An 18,867-nucleotide genomic window follows, 5' to 3' on the forward strand; every position below is an offset into this window, starting at 1 on the left:
TGATCACAAAATACAAGACTTTATTAGTTAAAAATGCTTGGACAGGCTAGATACAAAAAAAAGCTTTAACTGAGTCACCCCTGTCCGCTTTAAACCCTGTAGTGATGGTTAAATGTTGACGGCGGAGCAGCTGAAGCTCCTGCTCTTTCCAGTGAGTTACATCTACGCAGAGACGCCTCTGACACCGTATATCAAACACAGGTTCTGTGACAGTTAACAGACAATTGTTTATTTTATCTTCGAGGAAACACAAATAAGAACAGTCCTTCATCATAAGAAAATAAGAACAGCGGAGTTACTGGACACATTTGCAACTTTTCAATCTCACTAACACACAGATTTGCTTGTTTCATTGTAACCTCGTAACTTCAATATACCGTGTCAGTGACTACACTGAACATGTACCAAACAGTTAGTGGTTAAAAGCAGAGGACAGGTGGAAAGTCTCAGGTGTTAGAAAAGCTCGGCGTTGGAGAAACGTAGGTGCAAACAAACACTTCGTGAGCCTCAGCTGGAGACAGAAACCGACATTCACATCAGCCATTTGTCCTTCTCCTTGTTGAAGTTCTCGGCCCACTGGCGCGTCAGCTTCAAGTAGTGGTCTGACTGGTTGGGCTGGTAGTCCAGGTACAGACGAGTCAGGGTTTTCTTGGGCACAGCCTTCTCTATCTGCGTCCCTTCGTGCCATTGGTTAAAGGAAGTGATAGTGACGATCTCCGGTCTGACGGACAACGCGGCCTGCAGGGATGTTTCATAGTAACGCCCGTTGACACGGTTCCTGGTGTTATGGTTGTTCCAGGGCCTGACGGCCGTGTCTACGTACCCGGGGCCCACGCTGGGAATAAAGAGCAGATTGTTGGCGTCGCAAAATGCCTTGACGGCTTTCCAGTTCTGGTGGGAGGAGCCAAAGGAGAAGCCGTTGGAGGCGAAGTAGGTGTACATGCCGTCGAAGCCGCCGGCCAGGATGTCGTGTTTGTGGCGCTCCTCCACCACCAGCGCCACAAACGCGGCGTCGTACGGCGTCCCCCTGACGCTGTGGGAGCCTTTGGCTGTCAGCAGCTCCGCCCAAGACTCGGGGGGCGTCAGGTACGAGTCGTAGACGTAGAGCAGTGGCAGCACCTGCCCCGTGCTGGACCTGAATCTGTAGAAGGCGTCATGTTTTCCATACCTGAGAACAAGAGAGGAGAGGAAAAGCCGTCCAGTCCACTTTTGCTTTAGAAGTGACTCATACCACTGCTGGTCGTGGTCCTATAAGTAACACTGCCTGTCCAAAAACAAGTCAGACGCTATAATATTTTGTTGGATGCAACTTCACAGCATTCATTTCTGATTCCCAAAGATCTTGTATTGATGGTGGGAGAGTCGGATGCTGCACATGCTGGTCCTGCTCCCTGAACGCCACACAGTTGTTTAGTCCTAATCGTTTCTCCCTGAGAGTGAAAACGCCTTTACTGTCACGATTAAACACAGCCTTGAGTTCTACTGCTGTGTGTTTACCACTGGATTTCACTGAACGTTTAAGTAATCACAGCCTTCCTGACCACATTTCTTCCCCACTATTGAACAATTGTTCTTCCAATTTTAGTAGTTTCAGCGATGTCCTTGACCCTTCTGAAACAGATAACATCATCTTCATATCATCTTAAGTTCTACTAATGTTCGGCTATTATTGCTCATTTTATGACTTTTTGACATGTAAATCCATCCGTCTGATAAATGGTAGTTTGCTTTGAAACCCATTCAGACTAGTTAGAGCAAAGATCTACCTGCTGCTGCAGCAAAGCAGGATCTCAGAGGGGACATCTATATTTAACTACCTGCTCCTCATCGCCTCTCACCGAGCTTAGTGCTCAGAACCTTGCTAGACTTTAAATGTCAGCGGCTACTGGCGAGGAAAATAGACTTTGAAGGCTCGGTGAGTGAAAGGAAACAAATGTGGCGCAGCAGACCGGCGAGAACCAACTCACTTGTCAATGATGTATTTGATGTTGTCATGCACGCTCTGGTCCGTCCGTCCTTTGTATGGCTGGATGTGAAAGGCCACCTGTGCAAAAATACACTTCAGCATGGATATACACACACAGTCATAATAAGAATACACCAACACCTCACAAAGAGGCCTCACTGTTCTTTGTGCCTGTGTATTATTTGTTTTAATTGACTCACTGCATGCATGCGCCCTTTGATTACTCACTAAATTGTCCAGCTGCTCTGGCTGCAAATTACTGTGTGGACTGGAGCGTCATTTTGCACCTGATCTGGACAGATGCATGTTGCATATGCATGCGTTTGAGAACTGCTCTGCACTGTGAGACACAGACGCTCACAATCCAGCTACAGTAAGTCACGTTTTAGACTGAAGAACATTTAATTTCCTTATGTAGGCAGCTGCTCTCACTCTCATCTGAACGGCAGACTCTGGACATTTAAAGTTCAACAAATACAGAGTTAACATAATAATTAAAAGAAACTGAGTTATTATTTAATTATTCAATTTTTTCTTAAATTTAGATCTGTACATTGGTGCAAGTTATTTGAAACTAACAGGTAGTTTGCATGTAGTTAGATACTTTAACTGTAGTTCGAACTTTAAAGTTAGTTGAGTTGAGTTGAGTTAAGTTAAGTTGAGTTGAGCTATCGACTGCTCAACCAAATATTTGCTTCTACACCTTTTTATATAGAGTTTTAGAGCTCTCTCATTATCATTCTTTCATATATTCCATGAAGCGCTAGGCAAAACATGAAGTGTTGCAGAGTGTAGACTCATTAACATAGACTCGCTAATGTAGCATAATTTGCATATTGTAGCTTTAGGTAATAGTAAGTACTAGTTTGTGCACTGATAGGGTTCAGGCCTCCTTTAAATCTTCACCTGGGACTCAAATAAGTAAATAAGAAACCAAACAGGTCTGAGACAAAAATCTGGTTTAATTTTTTTAACCTATATTTTGTAAGAATTATTGTGCATCCCCCTTTGCACAATAAAAATATTTATAGTATTGTTAAAACAGTAGAACAAAGGTGACTTTGCATTAGAACTCCATAAGTCGCCTGCACAGAATAAAGGCTGATCTATTTTAAATTAGTGTGCTCTGATTGTACATATAAACATTGTCCTGCTTCTATGTTAACGCAGAAGGAGACAGACGCTATGTTTCGTCTGCAGGGTGAGAAAGACTTCTGATACTGGAAAGAGAAGAGACCCAGTGAAGCAGATGCTCAGCGGCCCCACAGGTGTGTCCCATATTGTTATATCATCCATACACACTGTCATGAAAACATGGAAGCACTTCGATGCCGCTGATCTCAGAACAGGCGCTAACCTCTTCATAGTGCCATTTTCAACTTAAACTTGTCTTGTGATGTGACTCATATAGATGTTATTAGGAGTATTTTATTGGAGCTCTATATCAGGGGGCATGAACGTGATTCGCTGAGCCTTAGCCGTGGATTCCCTCTATCATTCAGTCTGCAGTACAGTTGTTTGCATCAGTCGCGATGCAGAATAAAGTCTGGGAGGCAAATAGTAAAGCACTGACAGAGCTTTCGAGTCATAAACATCAAACGCTCGACGCCCACTCCATCTTTCAAAAAAGGCTGCAAGGTCTTCGTAAACAGTTTCCGTGGCAACGCGATGGCGTTTGCCTCTCGGGCTCAGGCTTGTCAGCTGTCTCGACTGGTTGCAAATCATGAATGGCCGGCGAAGTAAGACGCCGCTCCATCTGTTTTTGAGGAATAAGCCAGGCGTGGATGCAGATGAGAAGAGCTTTGTTTGCTCAGATTCACCCCTCTCGTGCGATGAGACGCAGGGAAATTCTCATATTGACATTAAAAGCCTCGGGTGTAAAGATGCTGCCTATAACAAACAAGCCTTCAGAAAAGGATTTCACCAGTGTGTGGCCGCTCATCTGATGATGACAAACACCAGCACGAAGCAATGCCGCACTGTCATCTTAGTGTGTGTGACATTCATTCAGTTAATGAAAAGATGCAGAGCAAAAGAATCTGTGAATCCCGTAGTCGAGTTGAGCATTTTTTCAGTTATCAAAGGAACAACACTGACACTTAATCTCATGTTCGCTAAATCAAAGTTTCATGTTAATGTTAAGTATTTGCATACTTTAAACGTATGGACATCTTTCACGATTTTTTATTTTTATTGCACCTAGAAAATGTCTGTTCAACCTTGTCTCTTAAAAATCATTTCCATCTCTTTTCATATTTACTACGCAACCAAAATTGTATTTTTGGTCGCACAATCAAATTGGAACCAGAGTAAGCATTTGATAAACATAATAAAGATGGATAATAAATAGATCTATAATAAAGTAAGTTGTTTATTTATGCTTTGAATGGAAAGAATGCTGTTTAATAACATCAACAGTACAATGAGAACTAGGGGTCAGTGTGTGCTTAGTCAGAGAGGATGCAGGTCTGGAGGGGATTATGGATCAGCATCCTCCTCCGTCATGTGTGACAAGCCAACTGATCTCTGCGTTGGGTGAAATCAATGTGACCTACATCACATGGCGTGGCGTGTAAAAGCAGCCATACACGACATTTACAGTGGTGCTGGGCACGGACGCACACATGGCTGCTCACACGCTCGTCTCGTATTTTGTGGCTTCGGTGCACATTAGCCCTCAGGTCAGCTGTGAAACACACACTGTTGTGTAAGAGCGAGCGAGACTCACAGAGACACCCAGTTCTCAGTCTAAGACTTCCATATAAGGAACATGGACGTGCTGTCTGTCCCTTTAATGCTGAATCTAATGCTCAGCTTCCTTCGGCCCTGCTGTCTCCAGCACCTTCAGCATGTTATGGCTTTGTGCCGTCTGAAGCCCTTAGATACAATATGACTTTGTTAGATAGAACTGTGCACTGAGGTGGAAGAGTTTCCCCAGAGCACTTTAAGTCTTTACAAACAGCGACTGGCTGAGCTAGACTGAGTCTTACAGCAGGACATCCTGTCTCCCTGTAACTTTAAATGGCATCTTTTCAGGTCAGAACACGGAAATCCGAACGGCCACAGAGGAACACATTCTCTGCTGTCGCTGGTCTCAGTGGACCAGAATGCAATGCAGCTGGAAGATATGATGCATTTAAAAACAGCGTAAAAAACAGCTTTTTGCAGATGGGTTAAATGTGTCATTTAAGGCCTGAACAAAGCAGTATTTAAATCAAAATATCTTAAGAGAACAAAATCTGAACAATGAGAACAGATGTTTTAAGATGTGGAGTAAACTGTGTAGAGATTCTCAAGAATAAGGGTTTTGACATTATACGCTCCACTATTTCAAATAACTATTTCATTTTCTAGAAGTGTTAAAGTGTTCATTTTGTTTTTATTTTTAAAGCTTACATTTTATTTAGTTTTCTCGCATGATAACCAACAATTAGCTAACAGCTAATGCTAATAAAATAAATTGTGCTACGTTATGTAGCTCTGTATGTTCATGTTCTCTGGGCTACAGTGCTGCTGTCTATGCTGTACTATGTTAGCATACATTTGCAAACATATCACAATACAAACAACATTTCTTTTAGACATTTCTGTTGTTGGGATCACAACAAGCATTAACTGACTCTCTTTCTTTCTCTGGCAGCAGCACACATTTACGCCACGCAGCGAGTCAATCATTTAGTAAATCACCAGAAAGGAAAAACATACCGGTTGTCTCACCAGTTACCTTGATGCTGTGCCTGTGGGCGGCGTCCATGACTGCCGGAACCAGGTCCTCTGTGGGCTCCCCGTGGTCGTCGGCCACCTCTGGAGGATACCATGACAACACCAGCACCCCTGCAACAAGGCAGCATAGAGAGGGTCTGAGTACAAGGGGAAACTACTGGTCATTGTAATGTGATATTGGCTGTTATAGACACCAGACTGAGTTCATTATATAAAGAAGACAATTAAAGTGAATAAATAAAACTCTTAGGTATTAGTTTGCGTGTGTTCCAAACGGTGAAGGTAGTCAATCAGGACACAATGTGTTGCTTTCAGTCCTACTCCACAGAAAATGCTGTAATTAACAAATGTAATAAATTTAATATGTAATCACAAAAAATGTTTTTAATGTAACAAGTCATGAATGATTAAATTGGGAACAGTAAGGTTCTGTCGTCTCTGTTTTTATGGGATGTCCTATAAAGCAAATGTCTGTAGGAGTATGTGCACACAGATCTTTCACTGCTTGTGTAGTGAATACGGAAAACGCACAACCAACAATAACTGTAAACTTGATTTTTATGCCAGTGTTACGCCTTGTGGTCATGACAGCAGGTTCTTTTTCAATGTCTACACACCAGACTGAGCCAAACAAGGGAAGCCAGAGTTGAACCGCTGGTACCTGCTGCAGCCGCTTCTATCTGGGCCATGTGTGACTCCAGCACGGCGGGGTCCTTGGAGCTATAGGGTCCCAGCTCAGGGTAAAAACTTGAGGCGATGTCTTCTGGAGGAACGTGCCTTCCTTGAGCGTGACTGGCCGCGATCTTAGGGTCCCAGTGTGGCACCAGGACGTGATCCCAGTGGATGTACTTGTTGTCCATGTTGGGAGCGCCGTACCACAGGTAATAGAATATGTGAACGTCGTAGAAGATGCTGTAATCTCGGTCCGATTTGGTGAAAACCACCTTAGTGTCGCTACTGCCCACGTGAGAATGGCCCGGCGACACCGCGACGTCTTTCACGTCCGCCTGCCTCCGATCCGACTTGTCGCCGATGAAGTCCATCCCGGGGGCAAGGTCCGAGAAGCCGTCGCTGGGCTTCAGCGTCCGGAGCCCCATCATGGTCCCGAAGATGAAGAGCGTGAAGAGGAAAAGGGCCACGAGCGCTTTCCTGCGGAGCCGACTCATTGTCGCTGTCCGCGGTGCTGAGGAACATCCAGTCCTGGAAGCAGCGGGGGAACAACACGGGCTTCTGTCAGTGCCGACTACAGCCCATGGATGCAGGCGACGTCTCTCAGCGCGAGCTGAAGCGAGCAGGTAAAAAGCGAAACAACGCAGCGGCTGGTGCGCAACGAAGCCTGTAACACCCACGACAACAACAACAAGCTTATTTCACTTCCATCATCACGACCCGGGGGCGTCCTGCTCCAGAATCCTTCACCAGTTCGTCTCCTGTTCGCCTTTGCACAGCCATGATGATTTCGGCTTTCGTTTTCTCCATACAGACGGAGACAAAATTGAAAAATCCAATTAATCACCCACCAGTTCTTGTTTGTTTCCGAAAGAAACGAGCGGATGTTGTTGTAAAGATGTCAATAATACCGAGTCTGCTGCCTTTGTGTTTCTTCCAAACGCTCGTTCACTCCGTCTCCATCGAGCTGTTGCAATGTGTCTTTTCGTCATCCCATTTTTCTAAATCGGCCGGATCACATCTCTCTCCTGGGAAGTGGTTTGTGTTCTGTTGCTAGAACCAGCCGGTTTTTAGCCCCTGCCCTCATTAGACGAAAGAACTGAACATTTCTGTGTTTGTGGTGCGAGCGGAATGAAGGAGGTGGGATTAACCCCGACCGGAAAAGAGTATGGCGGGTGGTTAACGCCACAACACGCAGAGGGTGAAGCCTTAAAAGTAAATTACTCAGAAAAAACAGTTAAATAATTTGTGGTATTATAATTTTTGTATCATAAGACCTATAATGTGATTTAATTCTGCTTAAATATTTCAATTCACCCTGTTGCTCATCCTGTCACCAGCACCACAGCGACGTCGTCGTTAAGAAGGGACACACATCGCGCTGCTTTTGTTTTTTTCTAAAAAATAGACCAGCGTGTTTATAATAAACATAAAAATGATCTAAGAGGAAAAAGTAAACATAAAAAGACGTAAATAACTTAATTTAACAAACTGATAACATTAAGAATTTGACACCAGATGTGTACAGTTGTGCAAAGTTTAGTTAATCCATTTTATTTTTTGTTCATGTAATAACGAAAATCATCTGATCCTAGAAGATTTTACTCTAAGCTAAAAACATCTATAGAAAAACAACTTGTAACTTTTATTAAACAACAACGAATGCAAAAATGTGAGCAACACCTACTGACTACCTCATTACTGAAGATACTACAAATCATGAGCCCTCAGTCAATGGATCATCATTATGTCTGCAGACTAAACGCTGTGGTTTTAGCACATTGCTAGTCTTTAGCATACAGTTGTGTGTTGAAATCATGTGGAACAGAAGAGGCTTATGCAATGATTAGAAGCAGTTGCTATGTCAATATGTTGTCAAAACTGTGCTAAATAATTTGGACATCTACAGCAAGTATTACTGTGTATGAATGGAGAGCATGTGAAACCATGTCCAGGCTTCCTGGGAGGCGACATCCCAGCTACTTTACCCTTAGGTCAGAGAGATAGCCATTATTTCACAATTAAAGGATGATTAAAAGGAAGCATCTTCTGTTTGACTTGTGGAACAGTTGCTTATGGACCAAGCCAATTACTGGAGGTGTCATGATCTTGGCTTTTGTAACACAGGACCTGGGCATTTAGGTAGAGATGAGTGAATAACTTGCGTGAATGATAGGTCATAGGAATTGAGTACTTCAAGCACTGCTAAAGGTAGGTTTGCTATTAAATAATGATAATAATGGCAGTTGGGGGTTTTAAATACCTTTTTAAACATTTTAAAACAATGTCAAACGTCAAAGGTCATAAAGATTAACATTGAGAAACTTGGTAACTTTTTGTCAGTGTGTGATGCTCACTTATATATTATTCACATACATCACAAACATGTTTAACTTTGAATTGTTTGACTTGTCCTTTAGTCTGCATGTCTACGTTCCACCTGTAGATGGAGTCTGTGCATCTGAAATAAAAGAAATCACGTTAAAACCTGAAGAATAGTTCAATTTACCCATTTTTAGTTTCAATCTAACAACAAATGTGCTTTTTTAAAATTTTTTAAGTTTTGAAATCGCAACATTTACCACAGTCAGGTACATAAAAAACCTGCAGGACAATAAAGATTTCGTTGATTTACTTGCATGAGTTACATATAATCAATAGATTTTGCAATACCGACTTCCCTTGACTTAAGAAAGTGAAATAAATATTGTATTTTATATAATTCTATATAACATTTTATAATATTTTATATATAATATTACATATTATATAATAATTGTATAGCCACTTTCTGAACTATTATCCATGCAGTTCAATTGTTACAGCTGTTTTAAAATCGATATTTTGAAAAATACAATACAGTCAGTGGTTTGTAAAGAAGCTGTCCTTGGTGCTGAAACCCTCCTGTTACATAGATGGTCCCACCTCCTGGCTCGAAAGGCTGCTGTTTGTTTCTGTTCGCCCCTGAGGTCACGAGCAGGCGGTCCTACAGGCTTGTTGTCACAACATGGCAACAAGCCATGGATTTCTTATTGATCAGGCTTATGGATTGATATCCCTGGGGAGGAGAGGTCAAACCTGAGCTGACATGCCTCCCCTTGAGAATACTGCCCTTTCCCCTCTCATTAAAGTCACCATACGAATTTTGAATTATATATGAGACAACAACTTCTCTGGACTCTTGACTAAAACTGTCTTCAAACATCCTCAACAACATTGAACTTCTCCAGACCCTTTGACCTGACTTTGTATTGTTTTGTCTTCTATCATTAAACTTAACAAGACCACAGCTTTGCTCCAGAATGACTTGTTTAGTAACTTTATTCTACTCCACAGCTGTACATTAGAGCTCAGGAAGGCTTGCTGTGTGACAAACTTGTAAATATATTCAACTATGAAGCACAGTGTACATTTCTCTTTGAAAAGTTAACAAACTCTGTGTTTCTTACAACAGAATAAAAACATTTTTAGAGGCAGAAACATCTGCCTCTACAACTGGCCATAAGCAACAGCAAACCTCAAATGGGTGTAGACCAAAATCTATATCTCCAACTATTTTAATTGTCTATTACTATATACAGATTGCTTTGTTTGTATTGTCTGATGTGTCTATATGTTTTTCCTGTACGTTTTTCCTGTCACTGTTCTTGTCATCATTGTTTTGTACTTGTCCTTCATGCTGCTTCTTGGCCAGGTCGTTACTGTAAATGAGAATTGGTTCTCAATTAAGTTACTAGTTAATCGATTAAATCAATGAAAAGAAGAAAGAAAACAGCTGCCATACTATTCTATTCTATTCTATTCTATTCTATTCTATTCTATTCTATTCTATTCTATTCTATTCTATTCTATTCTATTCTATTCTACTGGGATGAAACCCGTCAGCAGGCCAACACATGCTCACGTCATTGCAGAAGATGAAGAGCATAATATGAGCATGGGTCTAAACAGCTATTATGAGGAGCAGGTTTAATTGTGTGTGTGTGTGTGCTGGTCTAGCGTTTGCTGCTCAACGAGTGTGTGCCAAGCCTTTGTGCGTAGACTCTCCCTTGAGTGACCCGGGTCACCTTAGGGTGGTCTGCTTCGTTCCACAGCAGCCCGTGGGCTTTTTCATTTCCATGGTAACTCTCCAAAGACCTCTGGCATGAAGGCAAAGCCATTTGGTTTTAATCAGGCAACACCTCACCTCACACACTCATAGGCACCACATGGCTCTCGTACACAGGAAGTCATAGAGGCTGTTTGTCTGAGCTCATTATTTTTACACATATGCAAAATGTGCAAGTGTGTGTTGTTACAGGAAGCTCCATGACTCACAGGGATGAGAGCAGGTTACTGGTCCTCTACAACTGCTTGGAAAACAATAATGAGCAGAGTGAATGAAGTGACCTCAGCAGGCAACTCTACACCTTTTAAATAATGCTACAAGGTGGATGTGAATCACCACAGCACAGACAAAGCAAGCAGATTATGTTATCCAACCGCAACAACTCACTCTGAAGGACCAGAGCCAGATGCCAGGTGGCATCTTAGCTCTTAGTCTGTAGGAACTCAAAATCATCAGTGCTTGAAAGACATAAAAGGTTGCTCTAAGTTCAAACTGGAAAGACTGGAAATTATTGTTACTTTAGTCCAGTCTGGTTCTTAGTGAAGAGCAAAGGAACAGTTATGCTTTGCTTTCTTTTAATGGTTAAGATCAGTTTCTAGTTACAGATAAAAACTGTTTATATTGACATAATTAGCAAATAGACACAAAATAAAAAATGGAAAAATTATGAAGTCAAAAACTTAATTTAGCTCTGTAATTCTTTGCAGCTGTATGCTTTTGTCATGTGTGTCAAGGGTTGGGGGCTGGGGGAGGAGGGGTGACATCCCTCTGGGCTCTTGGCTCCAAGCCCCAATTGGTTGGTTTGTCTCCATCATTTTGGACATATGTGATTTATCTGCTACTGGTAATCACATGGACTTGGCCGGAAAGGTACGGCCTAGTGTGTGTGTGTGTGTGTGTGTGCTAAGGCAGGAGGGTCACGGGGCTTCTGACAGCAAGCAAAGGCTGAGATGTCCAACATGTAATTGACTAATTTTCCTGATTTTACGGGCTAAATTTTCCTGCCAGAGGCTGTGGAAAGATCTCAACATGGCAGAAGGTATGATCTTTTTAAAAGCACAAAGGTGCTGAGAGAAACAGGAGAGCGGTCCTTTCTTTCTTGCCCTTACATTGTGCTTCCCTTCCCTTCCTTTCTGGGGCTGGGGGTGGTGGTTGTCTATTCAGTAAAAAAAAAAAAAAGGTCTCTGCCATGTAGGCTATTCACCGTCTGTGGAAGTGGCGAGAGGGCTTGGTGTCAGGGGGAAGGTATGCTTTTGTTAATGTGATAGCAGGCCGGATGTTGGGAGGATGTGAAGACAGCGGCTCAGTGCGCCTTTAAGCGGGGAGCGGCAGGACGGGCTCAGGTAGACCAAGTCAGAAATCACTCCGGCCTCTATTTGCCACATAAAGAGATTAATTATCACACTGACCGAGGTGAGATTTTTAGATTTCTAAGGCTTCTAGTGGAAGTATTGCTAGCAAAGTCACGTGACTTGTCTTTTGTTGCCGTGATACACGCGTTAGTTGACAAATAGTTTAGTCCAAATTTGACGTATTGTTTTAATGTAACAATTGAATATTTAATAGATAGTAGGCCCGATTTGTAATTGCAATGCAATATTATTGTTAGTGTCTTTGCTGGGTTGAAAACTCGGACCCGCTGACTCGGACCGTGTTCTCGGCAGGAGGGAGCGCGCGCGGCGAGAAGGACGCGGCTCCGTCCCGCGGCCGCGGAGTCTGCAAGTGGTTCAACCTGCGCATGGGCTTCGGCTTCCTGTCGATGAGCAGCGCGGACGGAGCCTCCGTGGAGCCGCCGGTCGACGTCTTCGTCCACCAGGTGAGCCGGTGCCGCGGCTTGGTGACCTGCTTTAACCCGCTCCACGCCGAGGTGTGGACGTTCGCGCGAAACGTGAGATAGTCACGTTAGTGCAGCACCCGCAAAAGTTGAGAAGTCGCTTCTTCAGTCCCGCAGGTCAGATGTGGAGAACTGTGACGTGTGTGAGAGTCTTACGCATCGCACTGAAGGTCAGTTAATGTGACGAAGATGTCTTCGTCCTTGTCAACTAACTGCTTTATTTGTCCGCATTCCAAACCCTGTCTGAAGCTACTTCACTTATGGTTTCTTACATATGATTTATTAAAATAGAACTCACAACGAAACTCACAAATTCAATTTTTAAACAAAGAAATGCATAGTTTCTCTCCAGACCTGCTCATGTGCTTGTTTTACTTGCTACTATATTGACACAAGCTATAGTTCCTCTAAAATCAATCCAATAAACATGAGGTGGACACGTTTACTTGTAATAGTCATAGTATTTATCCTGCGTATAATGTACAGTATAACTTTGCATTACATATAGACACAACTGAAGTACACTGATCAGTATTTGTACAAGTCACAAAAAGCCAAAAACTTTTAGTGTGCTACAGAAGCCATAAAGCCATAAGCCATAAAGCATGTGTGAATATTACATATTAGCAGCAAAAACTTTAAGTAATTATTTTCTGTATCAGCCTCCGATGATTTTAATGTATAAAAAAAGTCCTAAGACGTGATGTGTGTTGCTCAGTATGTGGTTTCCTTTACTTTCAAGACATTTCAAATCATTGTAAATGTGCGTGCAGTGACCTCTCCTTTTTAAAATGGAGTCATTCCTTCTTCAATTTGCATAAATAGGGAAGCTAATAATAAACATCACCAAGATATTGTGTAGCAACACAGACATAGGTGTCATACAAATCTTAAAAGTGTTAATCTAAATGTTAATCTAAACTTCATATGAAGCTTGAAACCGGTCGTGTCCCTCAGTGACATAAAAAGGTGGCAGACATTTTATAGTTAAACTTGTTAACACAACACGACACTGGGGGAGCGATGTTTGTCCAGAGGAGTGTAAACCCGGTGTGTTCTTGTGTAAAATTACCTGTAGATTAACACATTTTAAAGTCAGTCATGCTCAGACCGGCGCTGCCTCTCCCCCGCTCACTTCCCTTCATGGTCCTGTTGCAGAGGTGTGGGTGGGGGAGGTTAGGGTTCAACTGGTCCATTTTTAAAAGGAATTAGCAGAGATAACAAGGCTCATTCCTTTCCCAATCCAGCCCTCCTTCCTGTTATAAAGTCATTAAAGTGTCAGGGAGCCCACCCAACCCTGAGGTCCCCTCACATCTCTCACATTTGGAGACCTCTCGGGTTTCTCAGCCCCAGTGAGGCGCTAAATCGCCAGAGCAAGGGTCCGTTTGGACGTCACGGTCATCAACTCAGTCTGTGGATATGATGAAAAGCGATTTCATTTTTTGGACGATCTCCTCCAGAACTCCTCCACAATATGCTTTACAGTTTATAAACTAGAACAAATAAAAATGAAAACTGATTCCCATTTAAAAAGTAGAATATGATGCTACAACTCTCTAATGGGTGAAAGATGACTGATGGGAAATGCAGTACAGTGGTCATGCCTTAGGTCACATAGAAGCATTTAATGCTCACCTCTGACTGACTGGACTGTATGGACTGAATGATTGGATCAGAGATTCGAGCTATTATGTGTCATTTTCATCTGAATCCATGTGAGTTGGATTCAGTTGAGTTCAAGTTGCATGTCAGTACATCCTAGCATCCAGTGCTAACTGTCGCTCTCTCAACCCGACAGAGTAAACTGCACATGGAGGGCTTCCGCAGCCTCAGAGAGGGGGAGGCCGTGGAGTTCAGCTTCACGAGATCGTCCAAGGGGCTGGAGTCGGTGGTGGTCACCGGGCCCAACGGAGCGCCGTGTCTGGGCAGCGAGAGGAGAGCGAGGGGCGGCCAGAGACGCCGACCCAAGGGGGACAGGTGAGTGTGTGGTAGAGAGGCAGGTCAACGCGATGTGTAACCAGAGTTACTGCGGTTGCGTCCTCCCCCCACGCCTGCAACTCTAGTACTCATTAACATGAGGGTTCATTTGATCATTTGTGATGTTAAGTGGTGTTTGTTGCAGTCACCTCCACAGACAAACTCTTAGCAGTTCAGTGAGAACACTTCACCTTCCGTCCTAAAGACTTATTTATGCGTCAGGTTTTGTCTACATTGTGCATGGGCATTCATATGGTCCCGCGTGGATGTGTTATTGACTTTAATGTGTTTCGCTGAGACCTTGTGAGCTTAGGTGTGAACGACAGATAGACGTTAGATGAGATAGATTGTCCTCCTCTTTTGGATCTTTTCTGTTCTGCGTTTTGTAATCTACACATAGGAATGAATTCATCTGAGTTGAATAAAAACACAAGTTTGTGTGCTTCACCTTGATTTGAAATTGTCCAAATGGCCCCACTAAACACACAGGGTCAATTGTTTGGTCTTTTCAGGTCTCTCCAGTAACCTCCTCAATGCTCCATCTTCTGTGTTAGTTGCTGTGGAACTTCATCCGTTTCTCGCTTTATTACAAAGCATAAGCAGTGAACTATATGAATCTCTGAATGGGTGCTAACACACATTGTAAATCATTTTTTTGTGTCACAAGAGAGAACAAAGACGGAGTCAGACCACATATAATTCCTTGGTTGTCCCATGCAAACTTGGCCATTAAAGCTGATTCTGATTCTAAAAGCTGATTCTGATTTATCTTCAGGCTCGCGTGGGCAATTAAGATCCAGTGAGGCTATTAATTTGATAGCATCTTTTGTCTGTCAGTGATAAAATAAACCCACATCTTCCTGTCTTTAAATATCTGTTAGATTTGATTGCATTCAGATGTCAAGCCTTTCTTCTTCTTACTAGTTCCCAAACAAATGACAACAGTCTGACTGTAGGCCATTAGGGTCTGATGATGCTATTTATAGCTTCTTAATAACTTCATTAATCACATGAGCATGGGCCATGATAAAAACAGTAACATTGCAGCTTCCTGTCCTTCACTACTCACTGTGTTTGATTGCATTCACATGTTCCCCTTCTCCCCCAAATATAAGCGGTGTATTCAGAAGAGGAAAACACCCTTTCTGTTTAATTGATAACAGATGTAGGTGCTCGACAGAGGTCAGAGGTCACCACTACCATAGCAACAGTGGGGTGTGGTCTGCAAATAAGGCCGAGGGGAGGAGGAGGTCAGGGTTCAGAGGTTGCAGCGGCCGCTGAAACAAAGGAGATGCCCCTGCCACCCATGTGGCCCCACTGATCAATACTGAGCCCTGAAGGGGGCTGGGAGGAGGAAGGAACTGGTAGTTAGCTGTGAACTCAGTCCGGCTTTTAGCAAACTGTTGTCAGCTTTTAAATGACAAAGTCTAATTTATCTGGATATACTGTATTTTATTTCTTAATTCCATATAAAACATACAATACAATGCAACACAATACAATAGTGACAAGTATTTTAATTACCGTGAAGACTGGAAGTTATAAATCATTTAATCAGGTTCACATACGACATCCTACTGAGGTATACACTAATAATATATAATATCTTTTTCAAAGGGATGAGGGAAACATGGTGTTGATAGTGCATGAGGTGAAACAGATGTTAAGATTATTAAGATTAACTTAATGTGTGCCATGAAATCTCATGGGGTAGTCTACATTATGATACAAGCTCAAATATGAAAATAGTCACTATGCATGTCTGTAAACGTTTAAAATCACTGAACAAACAAATATACCCACAATGTGTTACTTAGACATTTTCTACCTCAAATAAAACATGAAGTCAGTCAATATGACATTCTTGGGTCACTGTCACATTATTGTTGAGTAACTGTAGAGTAATTAGTAACTACAAATACCAAGTAGAGTAGTAGAGGCCCTGAAGTATAATCATATTCCAATAAACACTAATGGGAATGTGCATGTGTGCTGCCCTCTGGTGGCATAAACCACTTCACTGCAGAGGAATTTAAAAAGTTTGAAATGCATTATTTTTTTAGATAATTTTTCCTATTACCTTTTGACAACGTGTGCAATATAACTGCTATTTTGTGGGGGAGTTTTTTTTTACATTTTGCTAGTAACATTTTATAGATCAGTGACAAGTTTGTCATTATTTTTCATTCTCAGATGCTATAACTGTGGGGGACCTGGCCACCATGCCAAAGAATGTCAGCTGCCTCCTCAGCCCAAAAGATGCCATTTCTGCCAGAGTGTGTCCCACATGGTTGCCAACTGTCCAGGCAAAGTGCAGCAGCAGCAGCAGCAGCAGCAGCAGCAGCAGCAGCAGCAGCAGCAGCAGCAGCAGCAGCAGCAGCAGCAGCAGCAGCAGCGTCCGGGCTCACAGGCCGAAGACGATCACAGCCTGAAACCTAAGAGTGAATGATTATGTGTTTATGTGAGTGATATGAATATGTGAGATTTTTTACACTGTGTATAGAAAAAGGGTTTAATTCACTAGGTGGCAGGAAGGCGAGTACTGATGGCATGACTGATTTATTTTGCCTAAATTTATATTTGAATAAGTAATTTGTCTCTGGAATTTAACAATCAGCCATGTTGCAGCCACTGATCACTGCAACATAAAACATAGCTTAAATCTAAAACGACCAGTTCAGGCCCTTAAAAACATGAAGGTTGATCAAACCTTCGTGTCTGGTCTCAGACAAAAGTGAGTGATTTTAAGATAAATAAGTGAAAAGTGAATGTTACAGTACAAGTGCCATTACCTCTGTTCTCTTGTTGGGGTTGATGAAAGCTACCATACACTGCTGCCAGGCAAAATCGTTTAATATAAACCAGTATAAAATAGATCTACGTTTTCCACTAGTAGTGAAAAAAAAGGAAGCAGAGCTGTTTCATTATTAGACTTTATGCAAGAACATTATTGACTGTATGACCAGAATTGTCTGCAAAGCGGTATTAACCCAGAATGAATGTTTCTGCGCATATATCAGGGACTGTTCATGTAAGTATTTTGCTGTAATTATACTTGAAATTTAGCTGGGGAGGGCGTTGAAAAGGTATGTATTTGTTGGAGCGTTAGGGCAGGGTGGGTTCTGTAAGGGTTATCTCTCTAGTGCAGGACTGAACACCAGAGCAGGTTCAGTTTCTATTAAGAAATATCTTCAGAAACAGGCTTGACTTACTGTTAAAAGTATTTTGCAGTATAATACCTTATACAAGTACAACCTTTTCTCTGCACTGCAATGTGAAAAGGTTACATTTTTTCTGGGCGTGTAAATTGCTTTGATAGCGCAATCATTTAATTTATTGAGCGTCACCGTGAACTCAGGTAGAGATTTTTGAAGGACGTGTCTGAATGTTTAAGGTAATGTTTATTGTCTAAGGTTGCTGGAAGACCCACGGCATTGACGAACCGTGCTATAGATTGCATTTGTCCATCTTTTCTGTTGTACTTTATATTTAATCTTAAACATGAAATATGCCAATATGGCAATATTTACTTTTAACACTCAACATGATCCTACAGCTATCGATTTACGTTCTCTATTAACACAAAAAATATTTATGTTGTTTTTAAACTGTGTATTTTTATAGTATTAATATATTGTGAATGACATGATAATTTTTAGAATAATAGATTGATTGATGTGAAAGGGGACTGAGGACAAAGGATGCCTAAAAGCATCTGTATTGATCATCATTAAGCATTATTACATTAGTGCTGGCTGTGCTGCCGCTCAGTGGCTCCTATCTGTTATGTAAGATACCAGGTCAAGTCCTGAATGCTTTTGTTTGTTGTTGTTTGAATTTATCACGTGTGAACAGGAAGTTTTCTTGTTCAAAATCTATACAAGTCTACCTCAGGTGTGGTTTTGGTTTTGATATGGACAGCTTGATATTAGCGTGCCTCAAAACCATTTTTGAAAGTGTATTTGCTGTATATAATTGAATTAATGTTGTGTTTTTAATTATTTATATTTTTTTACAGTTTGTTTTCAGTGTGACGTGTGCTACCTCAAAAAATGTATTCATTATTGCTGCTGATTCCGATCCAACACAAAAGTGAAACCTTTTAGTCAGGACTACAGGTTTTTCCTGTATAGTTGTGATGTTGTCCTTCATACTTCAAAGTGTATTTTTTACTTAGTCGCCCTTTTCTGTGGTTATGCCGCTGCAGGCAAAGCATGTTTGGATTAGGCTGTTAGATGTTGACCTTTTGTTCACCTTAAACCCTTAAGGTGAACATTTAGTTCAGGGTCAGTGTTTTGTTAAATACACTGTAGCCTTATTTTACTCTGATTATCTGAAGGCAAACGAAGTAGATTATGCTGCAAAATAACAATATATTAAACTTCTTTTTTTAACATCTCTTTTCTATCTCTTGTATTTCTTGTAATTTCGATATATGATAATGACTGTGGAACAAACCTCTAAAAGAGTGTTAAAATTTCATGTTCGAAATCAGTTAAGAAAAGGATATAAAAGAAACATACATATAATAAAACAAATAAGAATATAAAACTAACAAAATTAACTAACAAAATTGATTGAAATCATGAA

General features: G+C 41.6%; 2 protein-coding genes across 3 annotated transcripts; one reads left to right on the plus strand and one right to left on the minus strand.

Moving 5' to 3' along the window:
• Nucleotides 1-7,523, minus strand: maneal (mannosidase endo-alpha like). Of its 2 annotated transcripts, XM_029167507.3 has the most exons (5): nt 7,270-7,523; nt 6,351-7,162; nt 5,691-5,800; nt 1,968-2,044; nt 1-1,168 (listed from the first exon to the last, which is right to left on the minus strand). In XM_029167507.3, exons 2-5 carry the CDS (start codon nt 6,853-6,855, stop codon nt 532-534), a joined length of 1,329 nt encoding a protein of 442 aa, XP_029023340.1. In that variant the 5' UTR covers nt 6,856-7,162; nt 7,270-7,523; the 3' UTR covers nt 1-531. The 2 variants fall into 2 exon arrangements, with proteins under 2 accessions (XP_029023340.1, XP_029023338.1); XM_029167505.3 differs by having other exon boundaries at nt 6,351-7,523.
• A 3,795-nt stretch (nt 7,524-11,318) lies between these two features.
• LOC114865999 (protein lin-28 homolog A-like) lies at nt 11,319-18,669 on the plus strand. The gene is made up of 4 exons (XM_029167581.3): nt 11,319-11,336; nt 12,076-12,282; nt 14,099-14,277; nt 16,471-18,669. Exons 1-4 carry the CDS (start codon nt 11,319-11,321, stop codon nt 16,724-16,726), a joined length of 660 nt encoding a protein of 219 aa, XP_029023414.1. The 3' UTR covers nt 16,727-18,669.
• The last annotated feature ends 198 nt before the right edge of the window (nt 18,670-18,867 follow it).

Source organism: Betta splendens, chromosome 11, assembly GCF_900634795.4.
Source record: "Betta splendens chromosome 11, fBetSpl5.4, whole genome shotgun sequence".
In the NCBI taxonomy this organism is placed as follows: domain Eukaryota; kingdom Metazoa; phylum Chordata; class Actinopteri; order Anabantiformes; family Osphronemidae; genus Betta; species Betta splendens.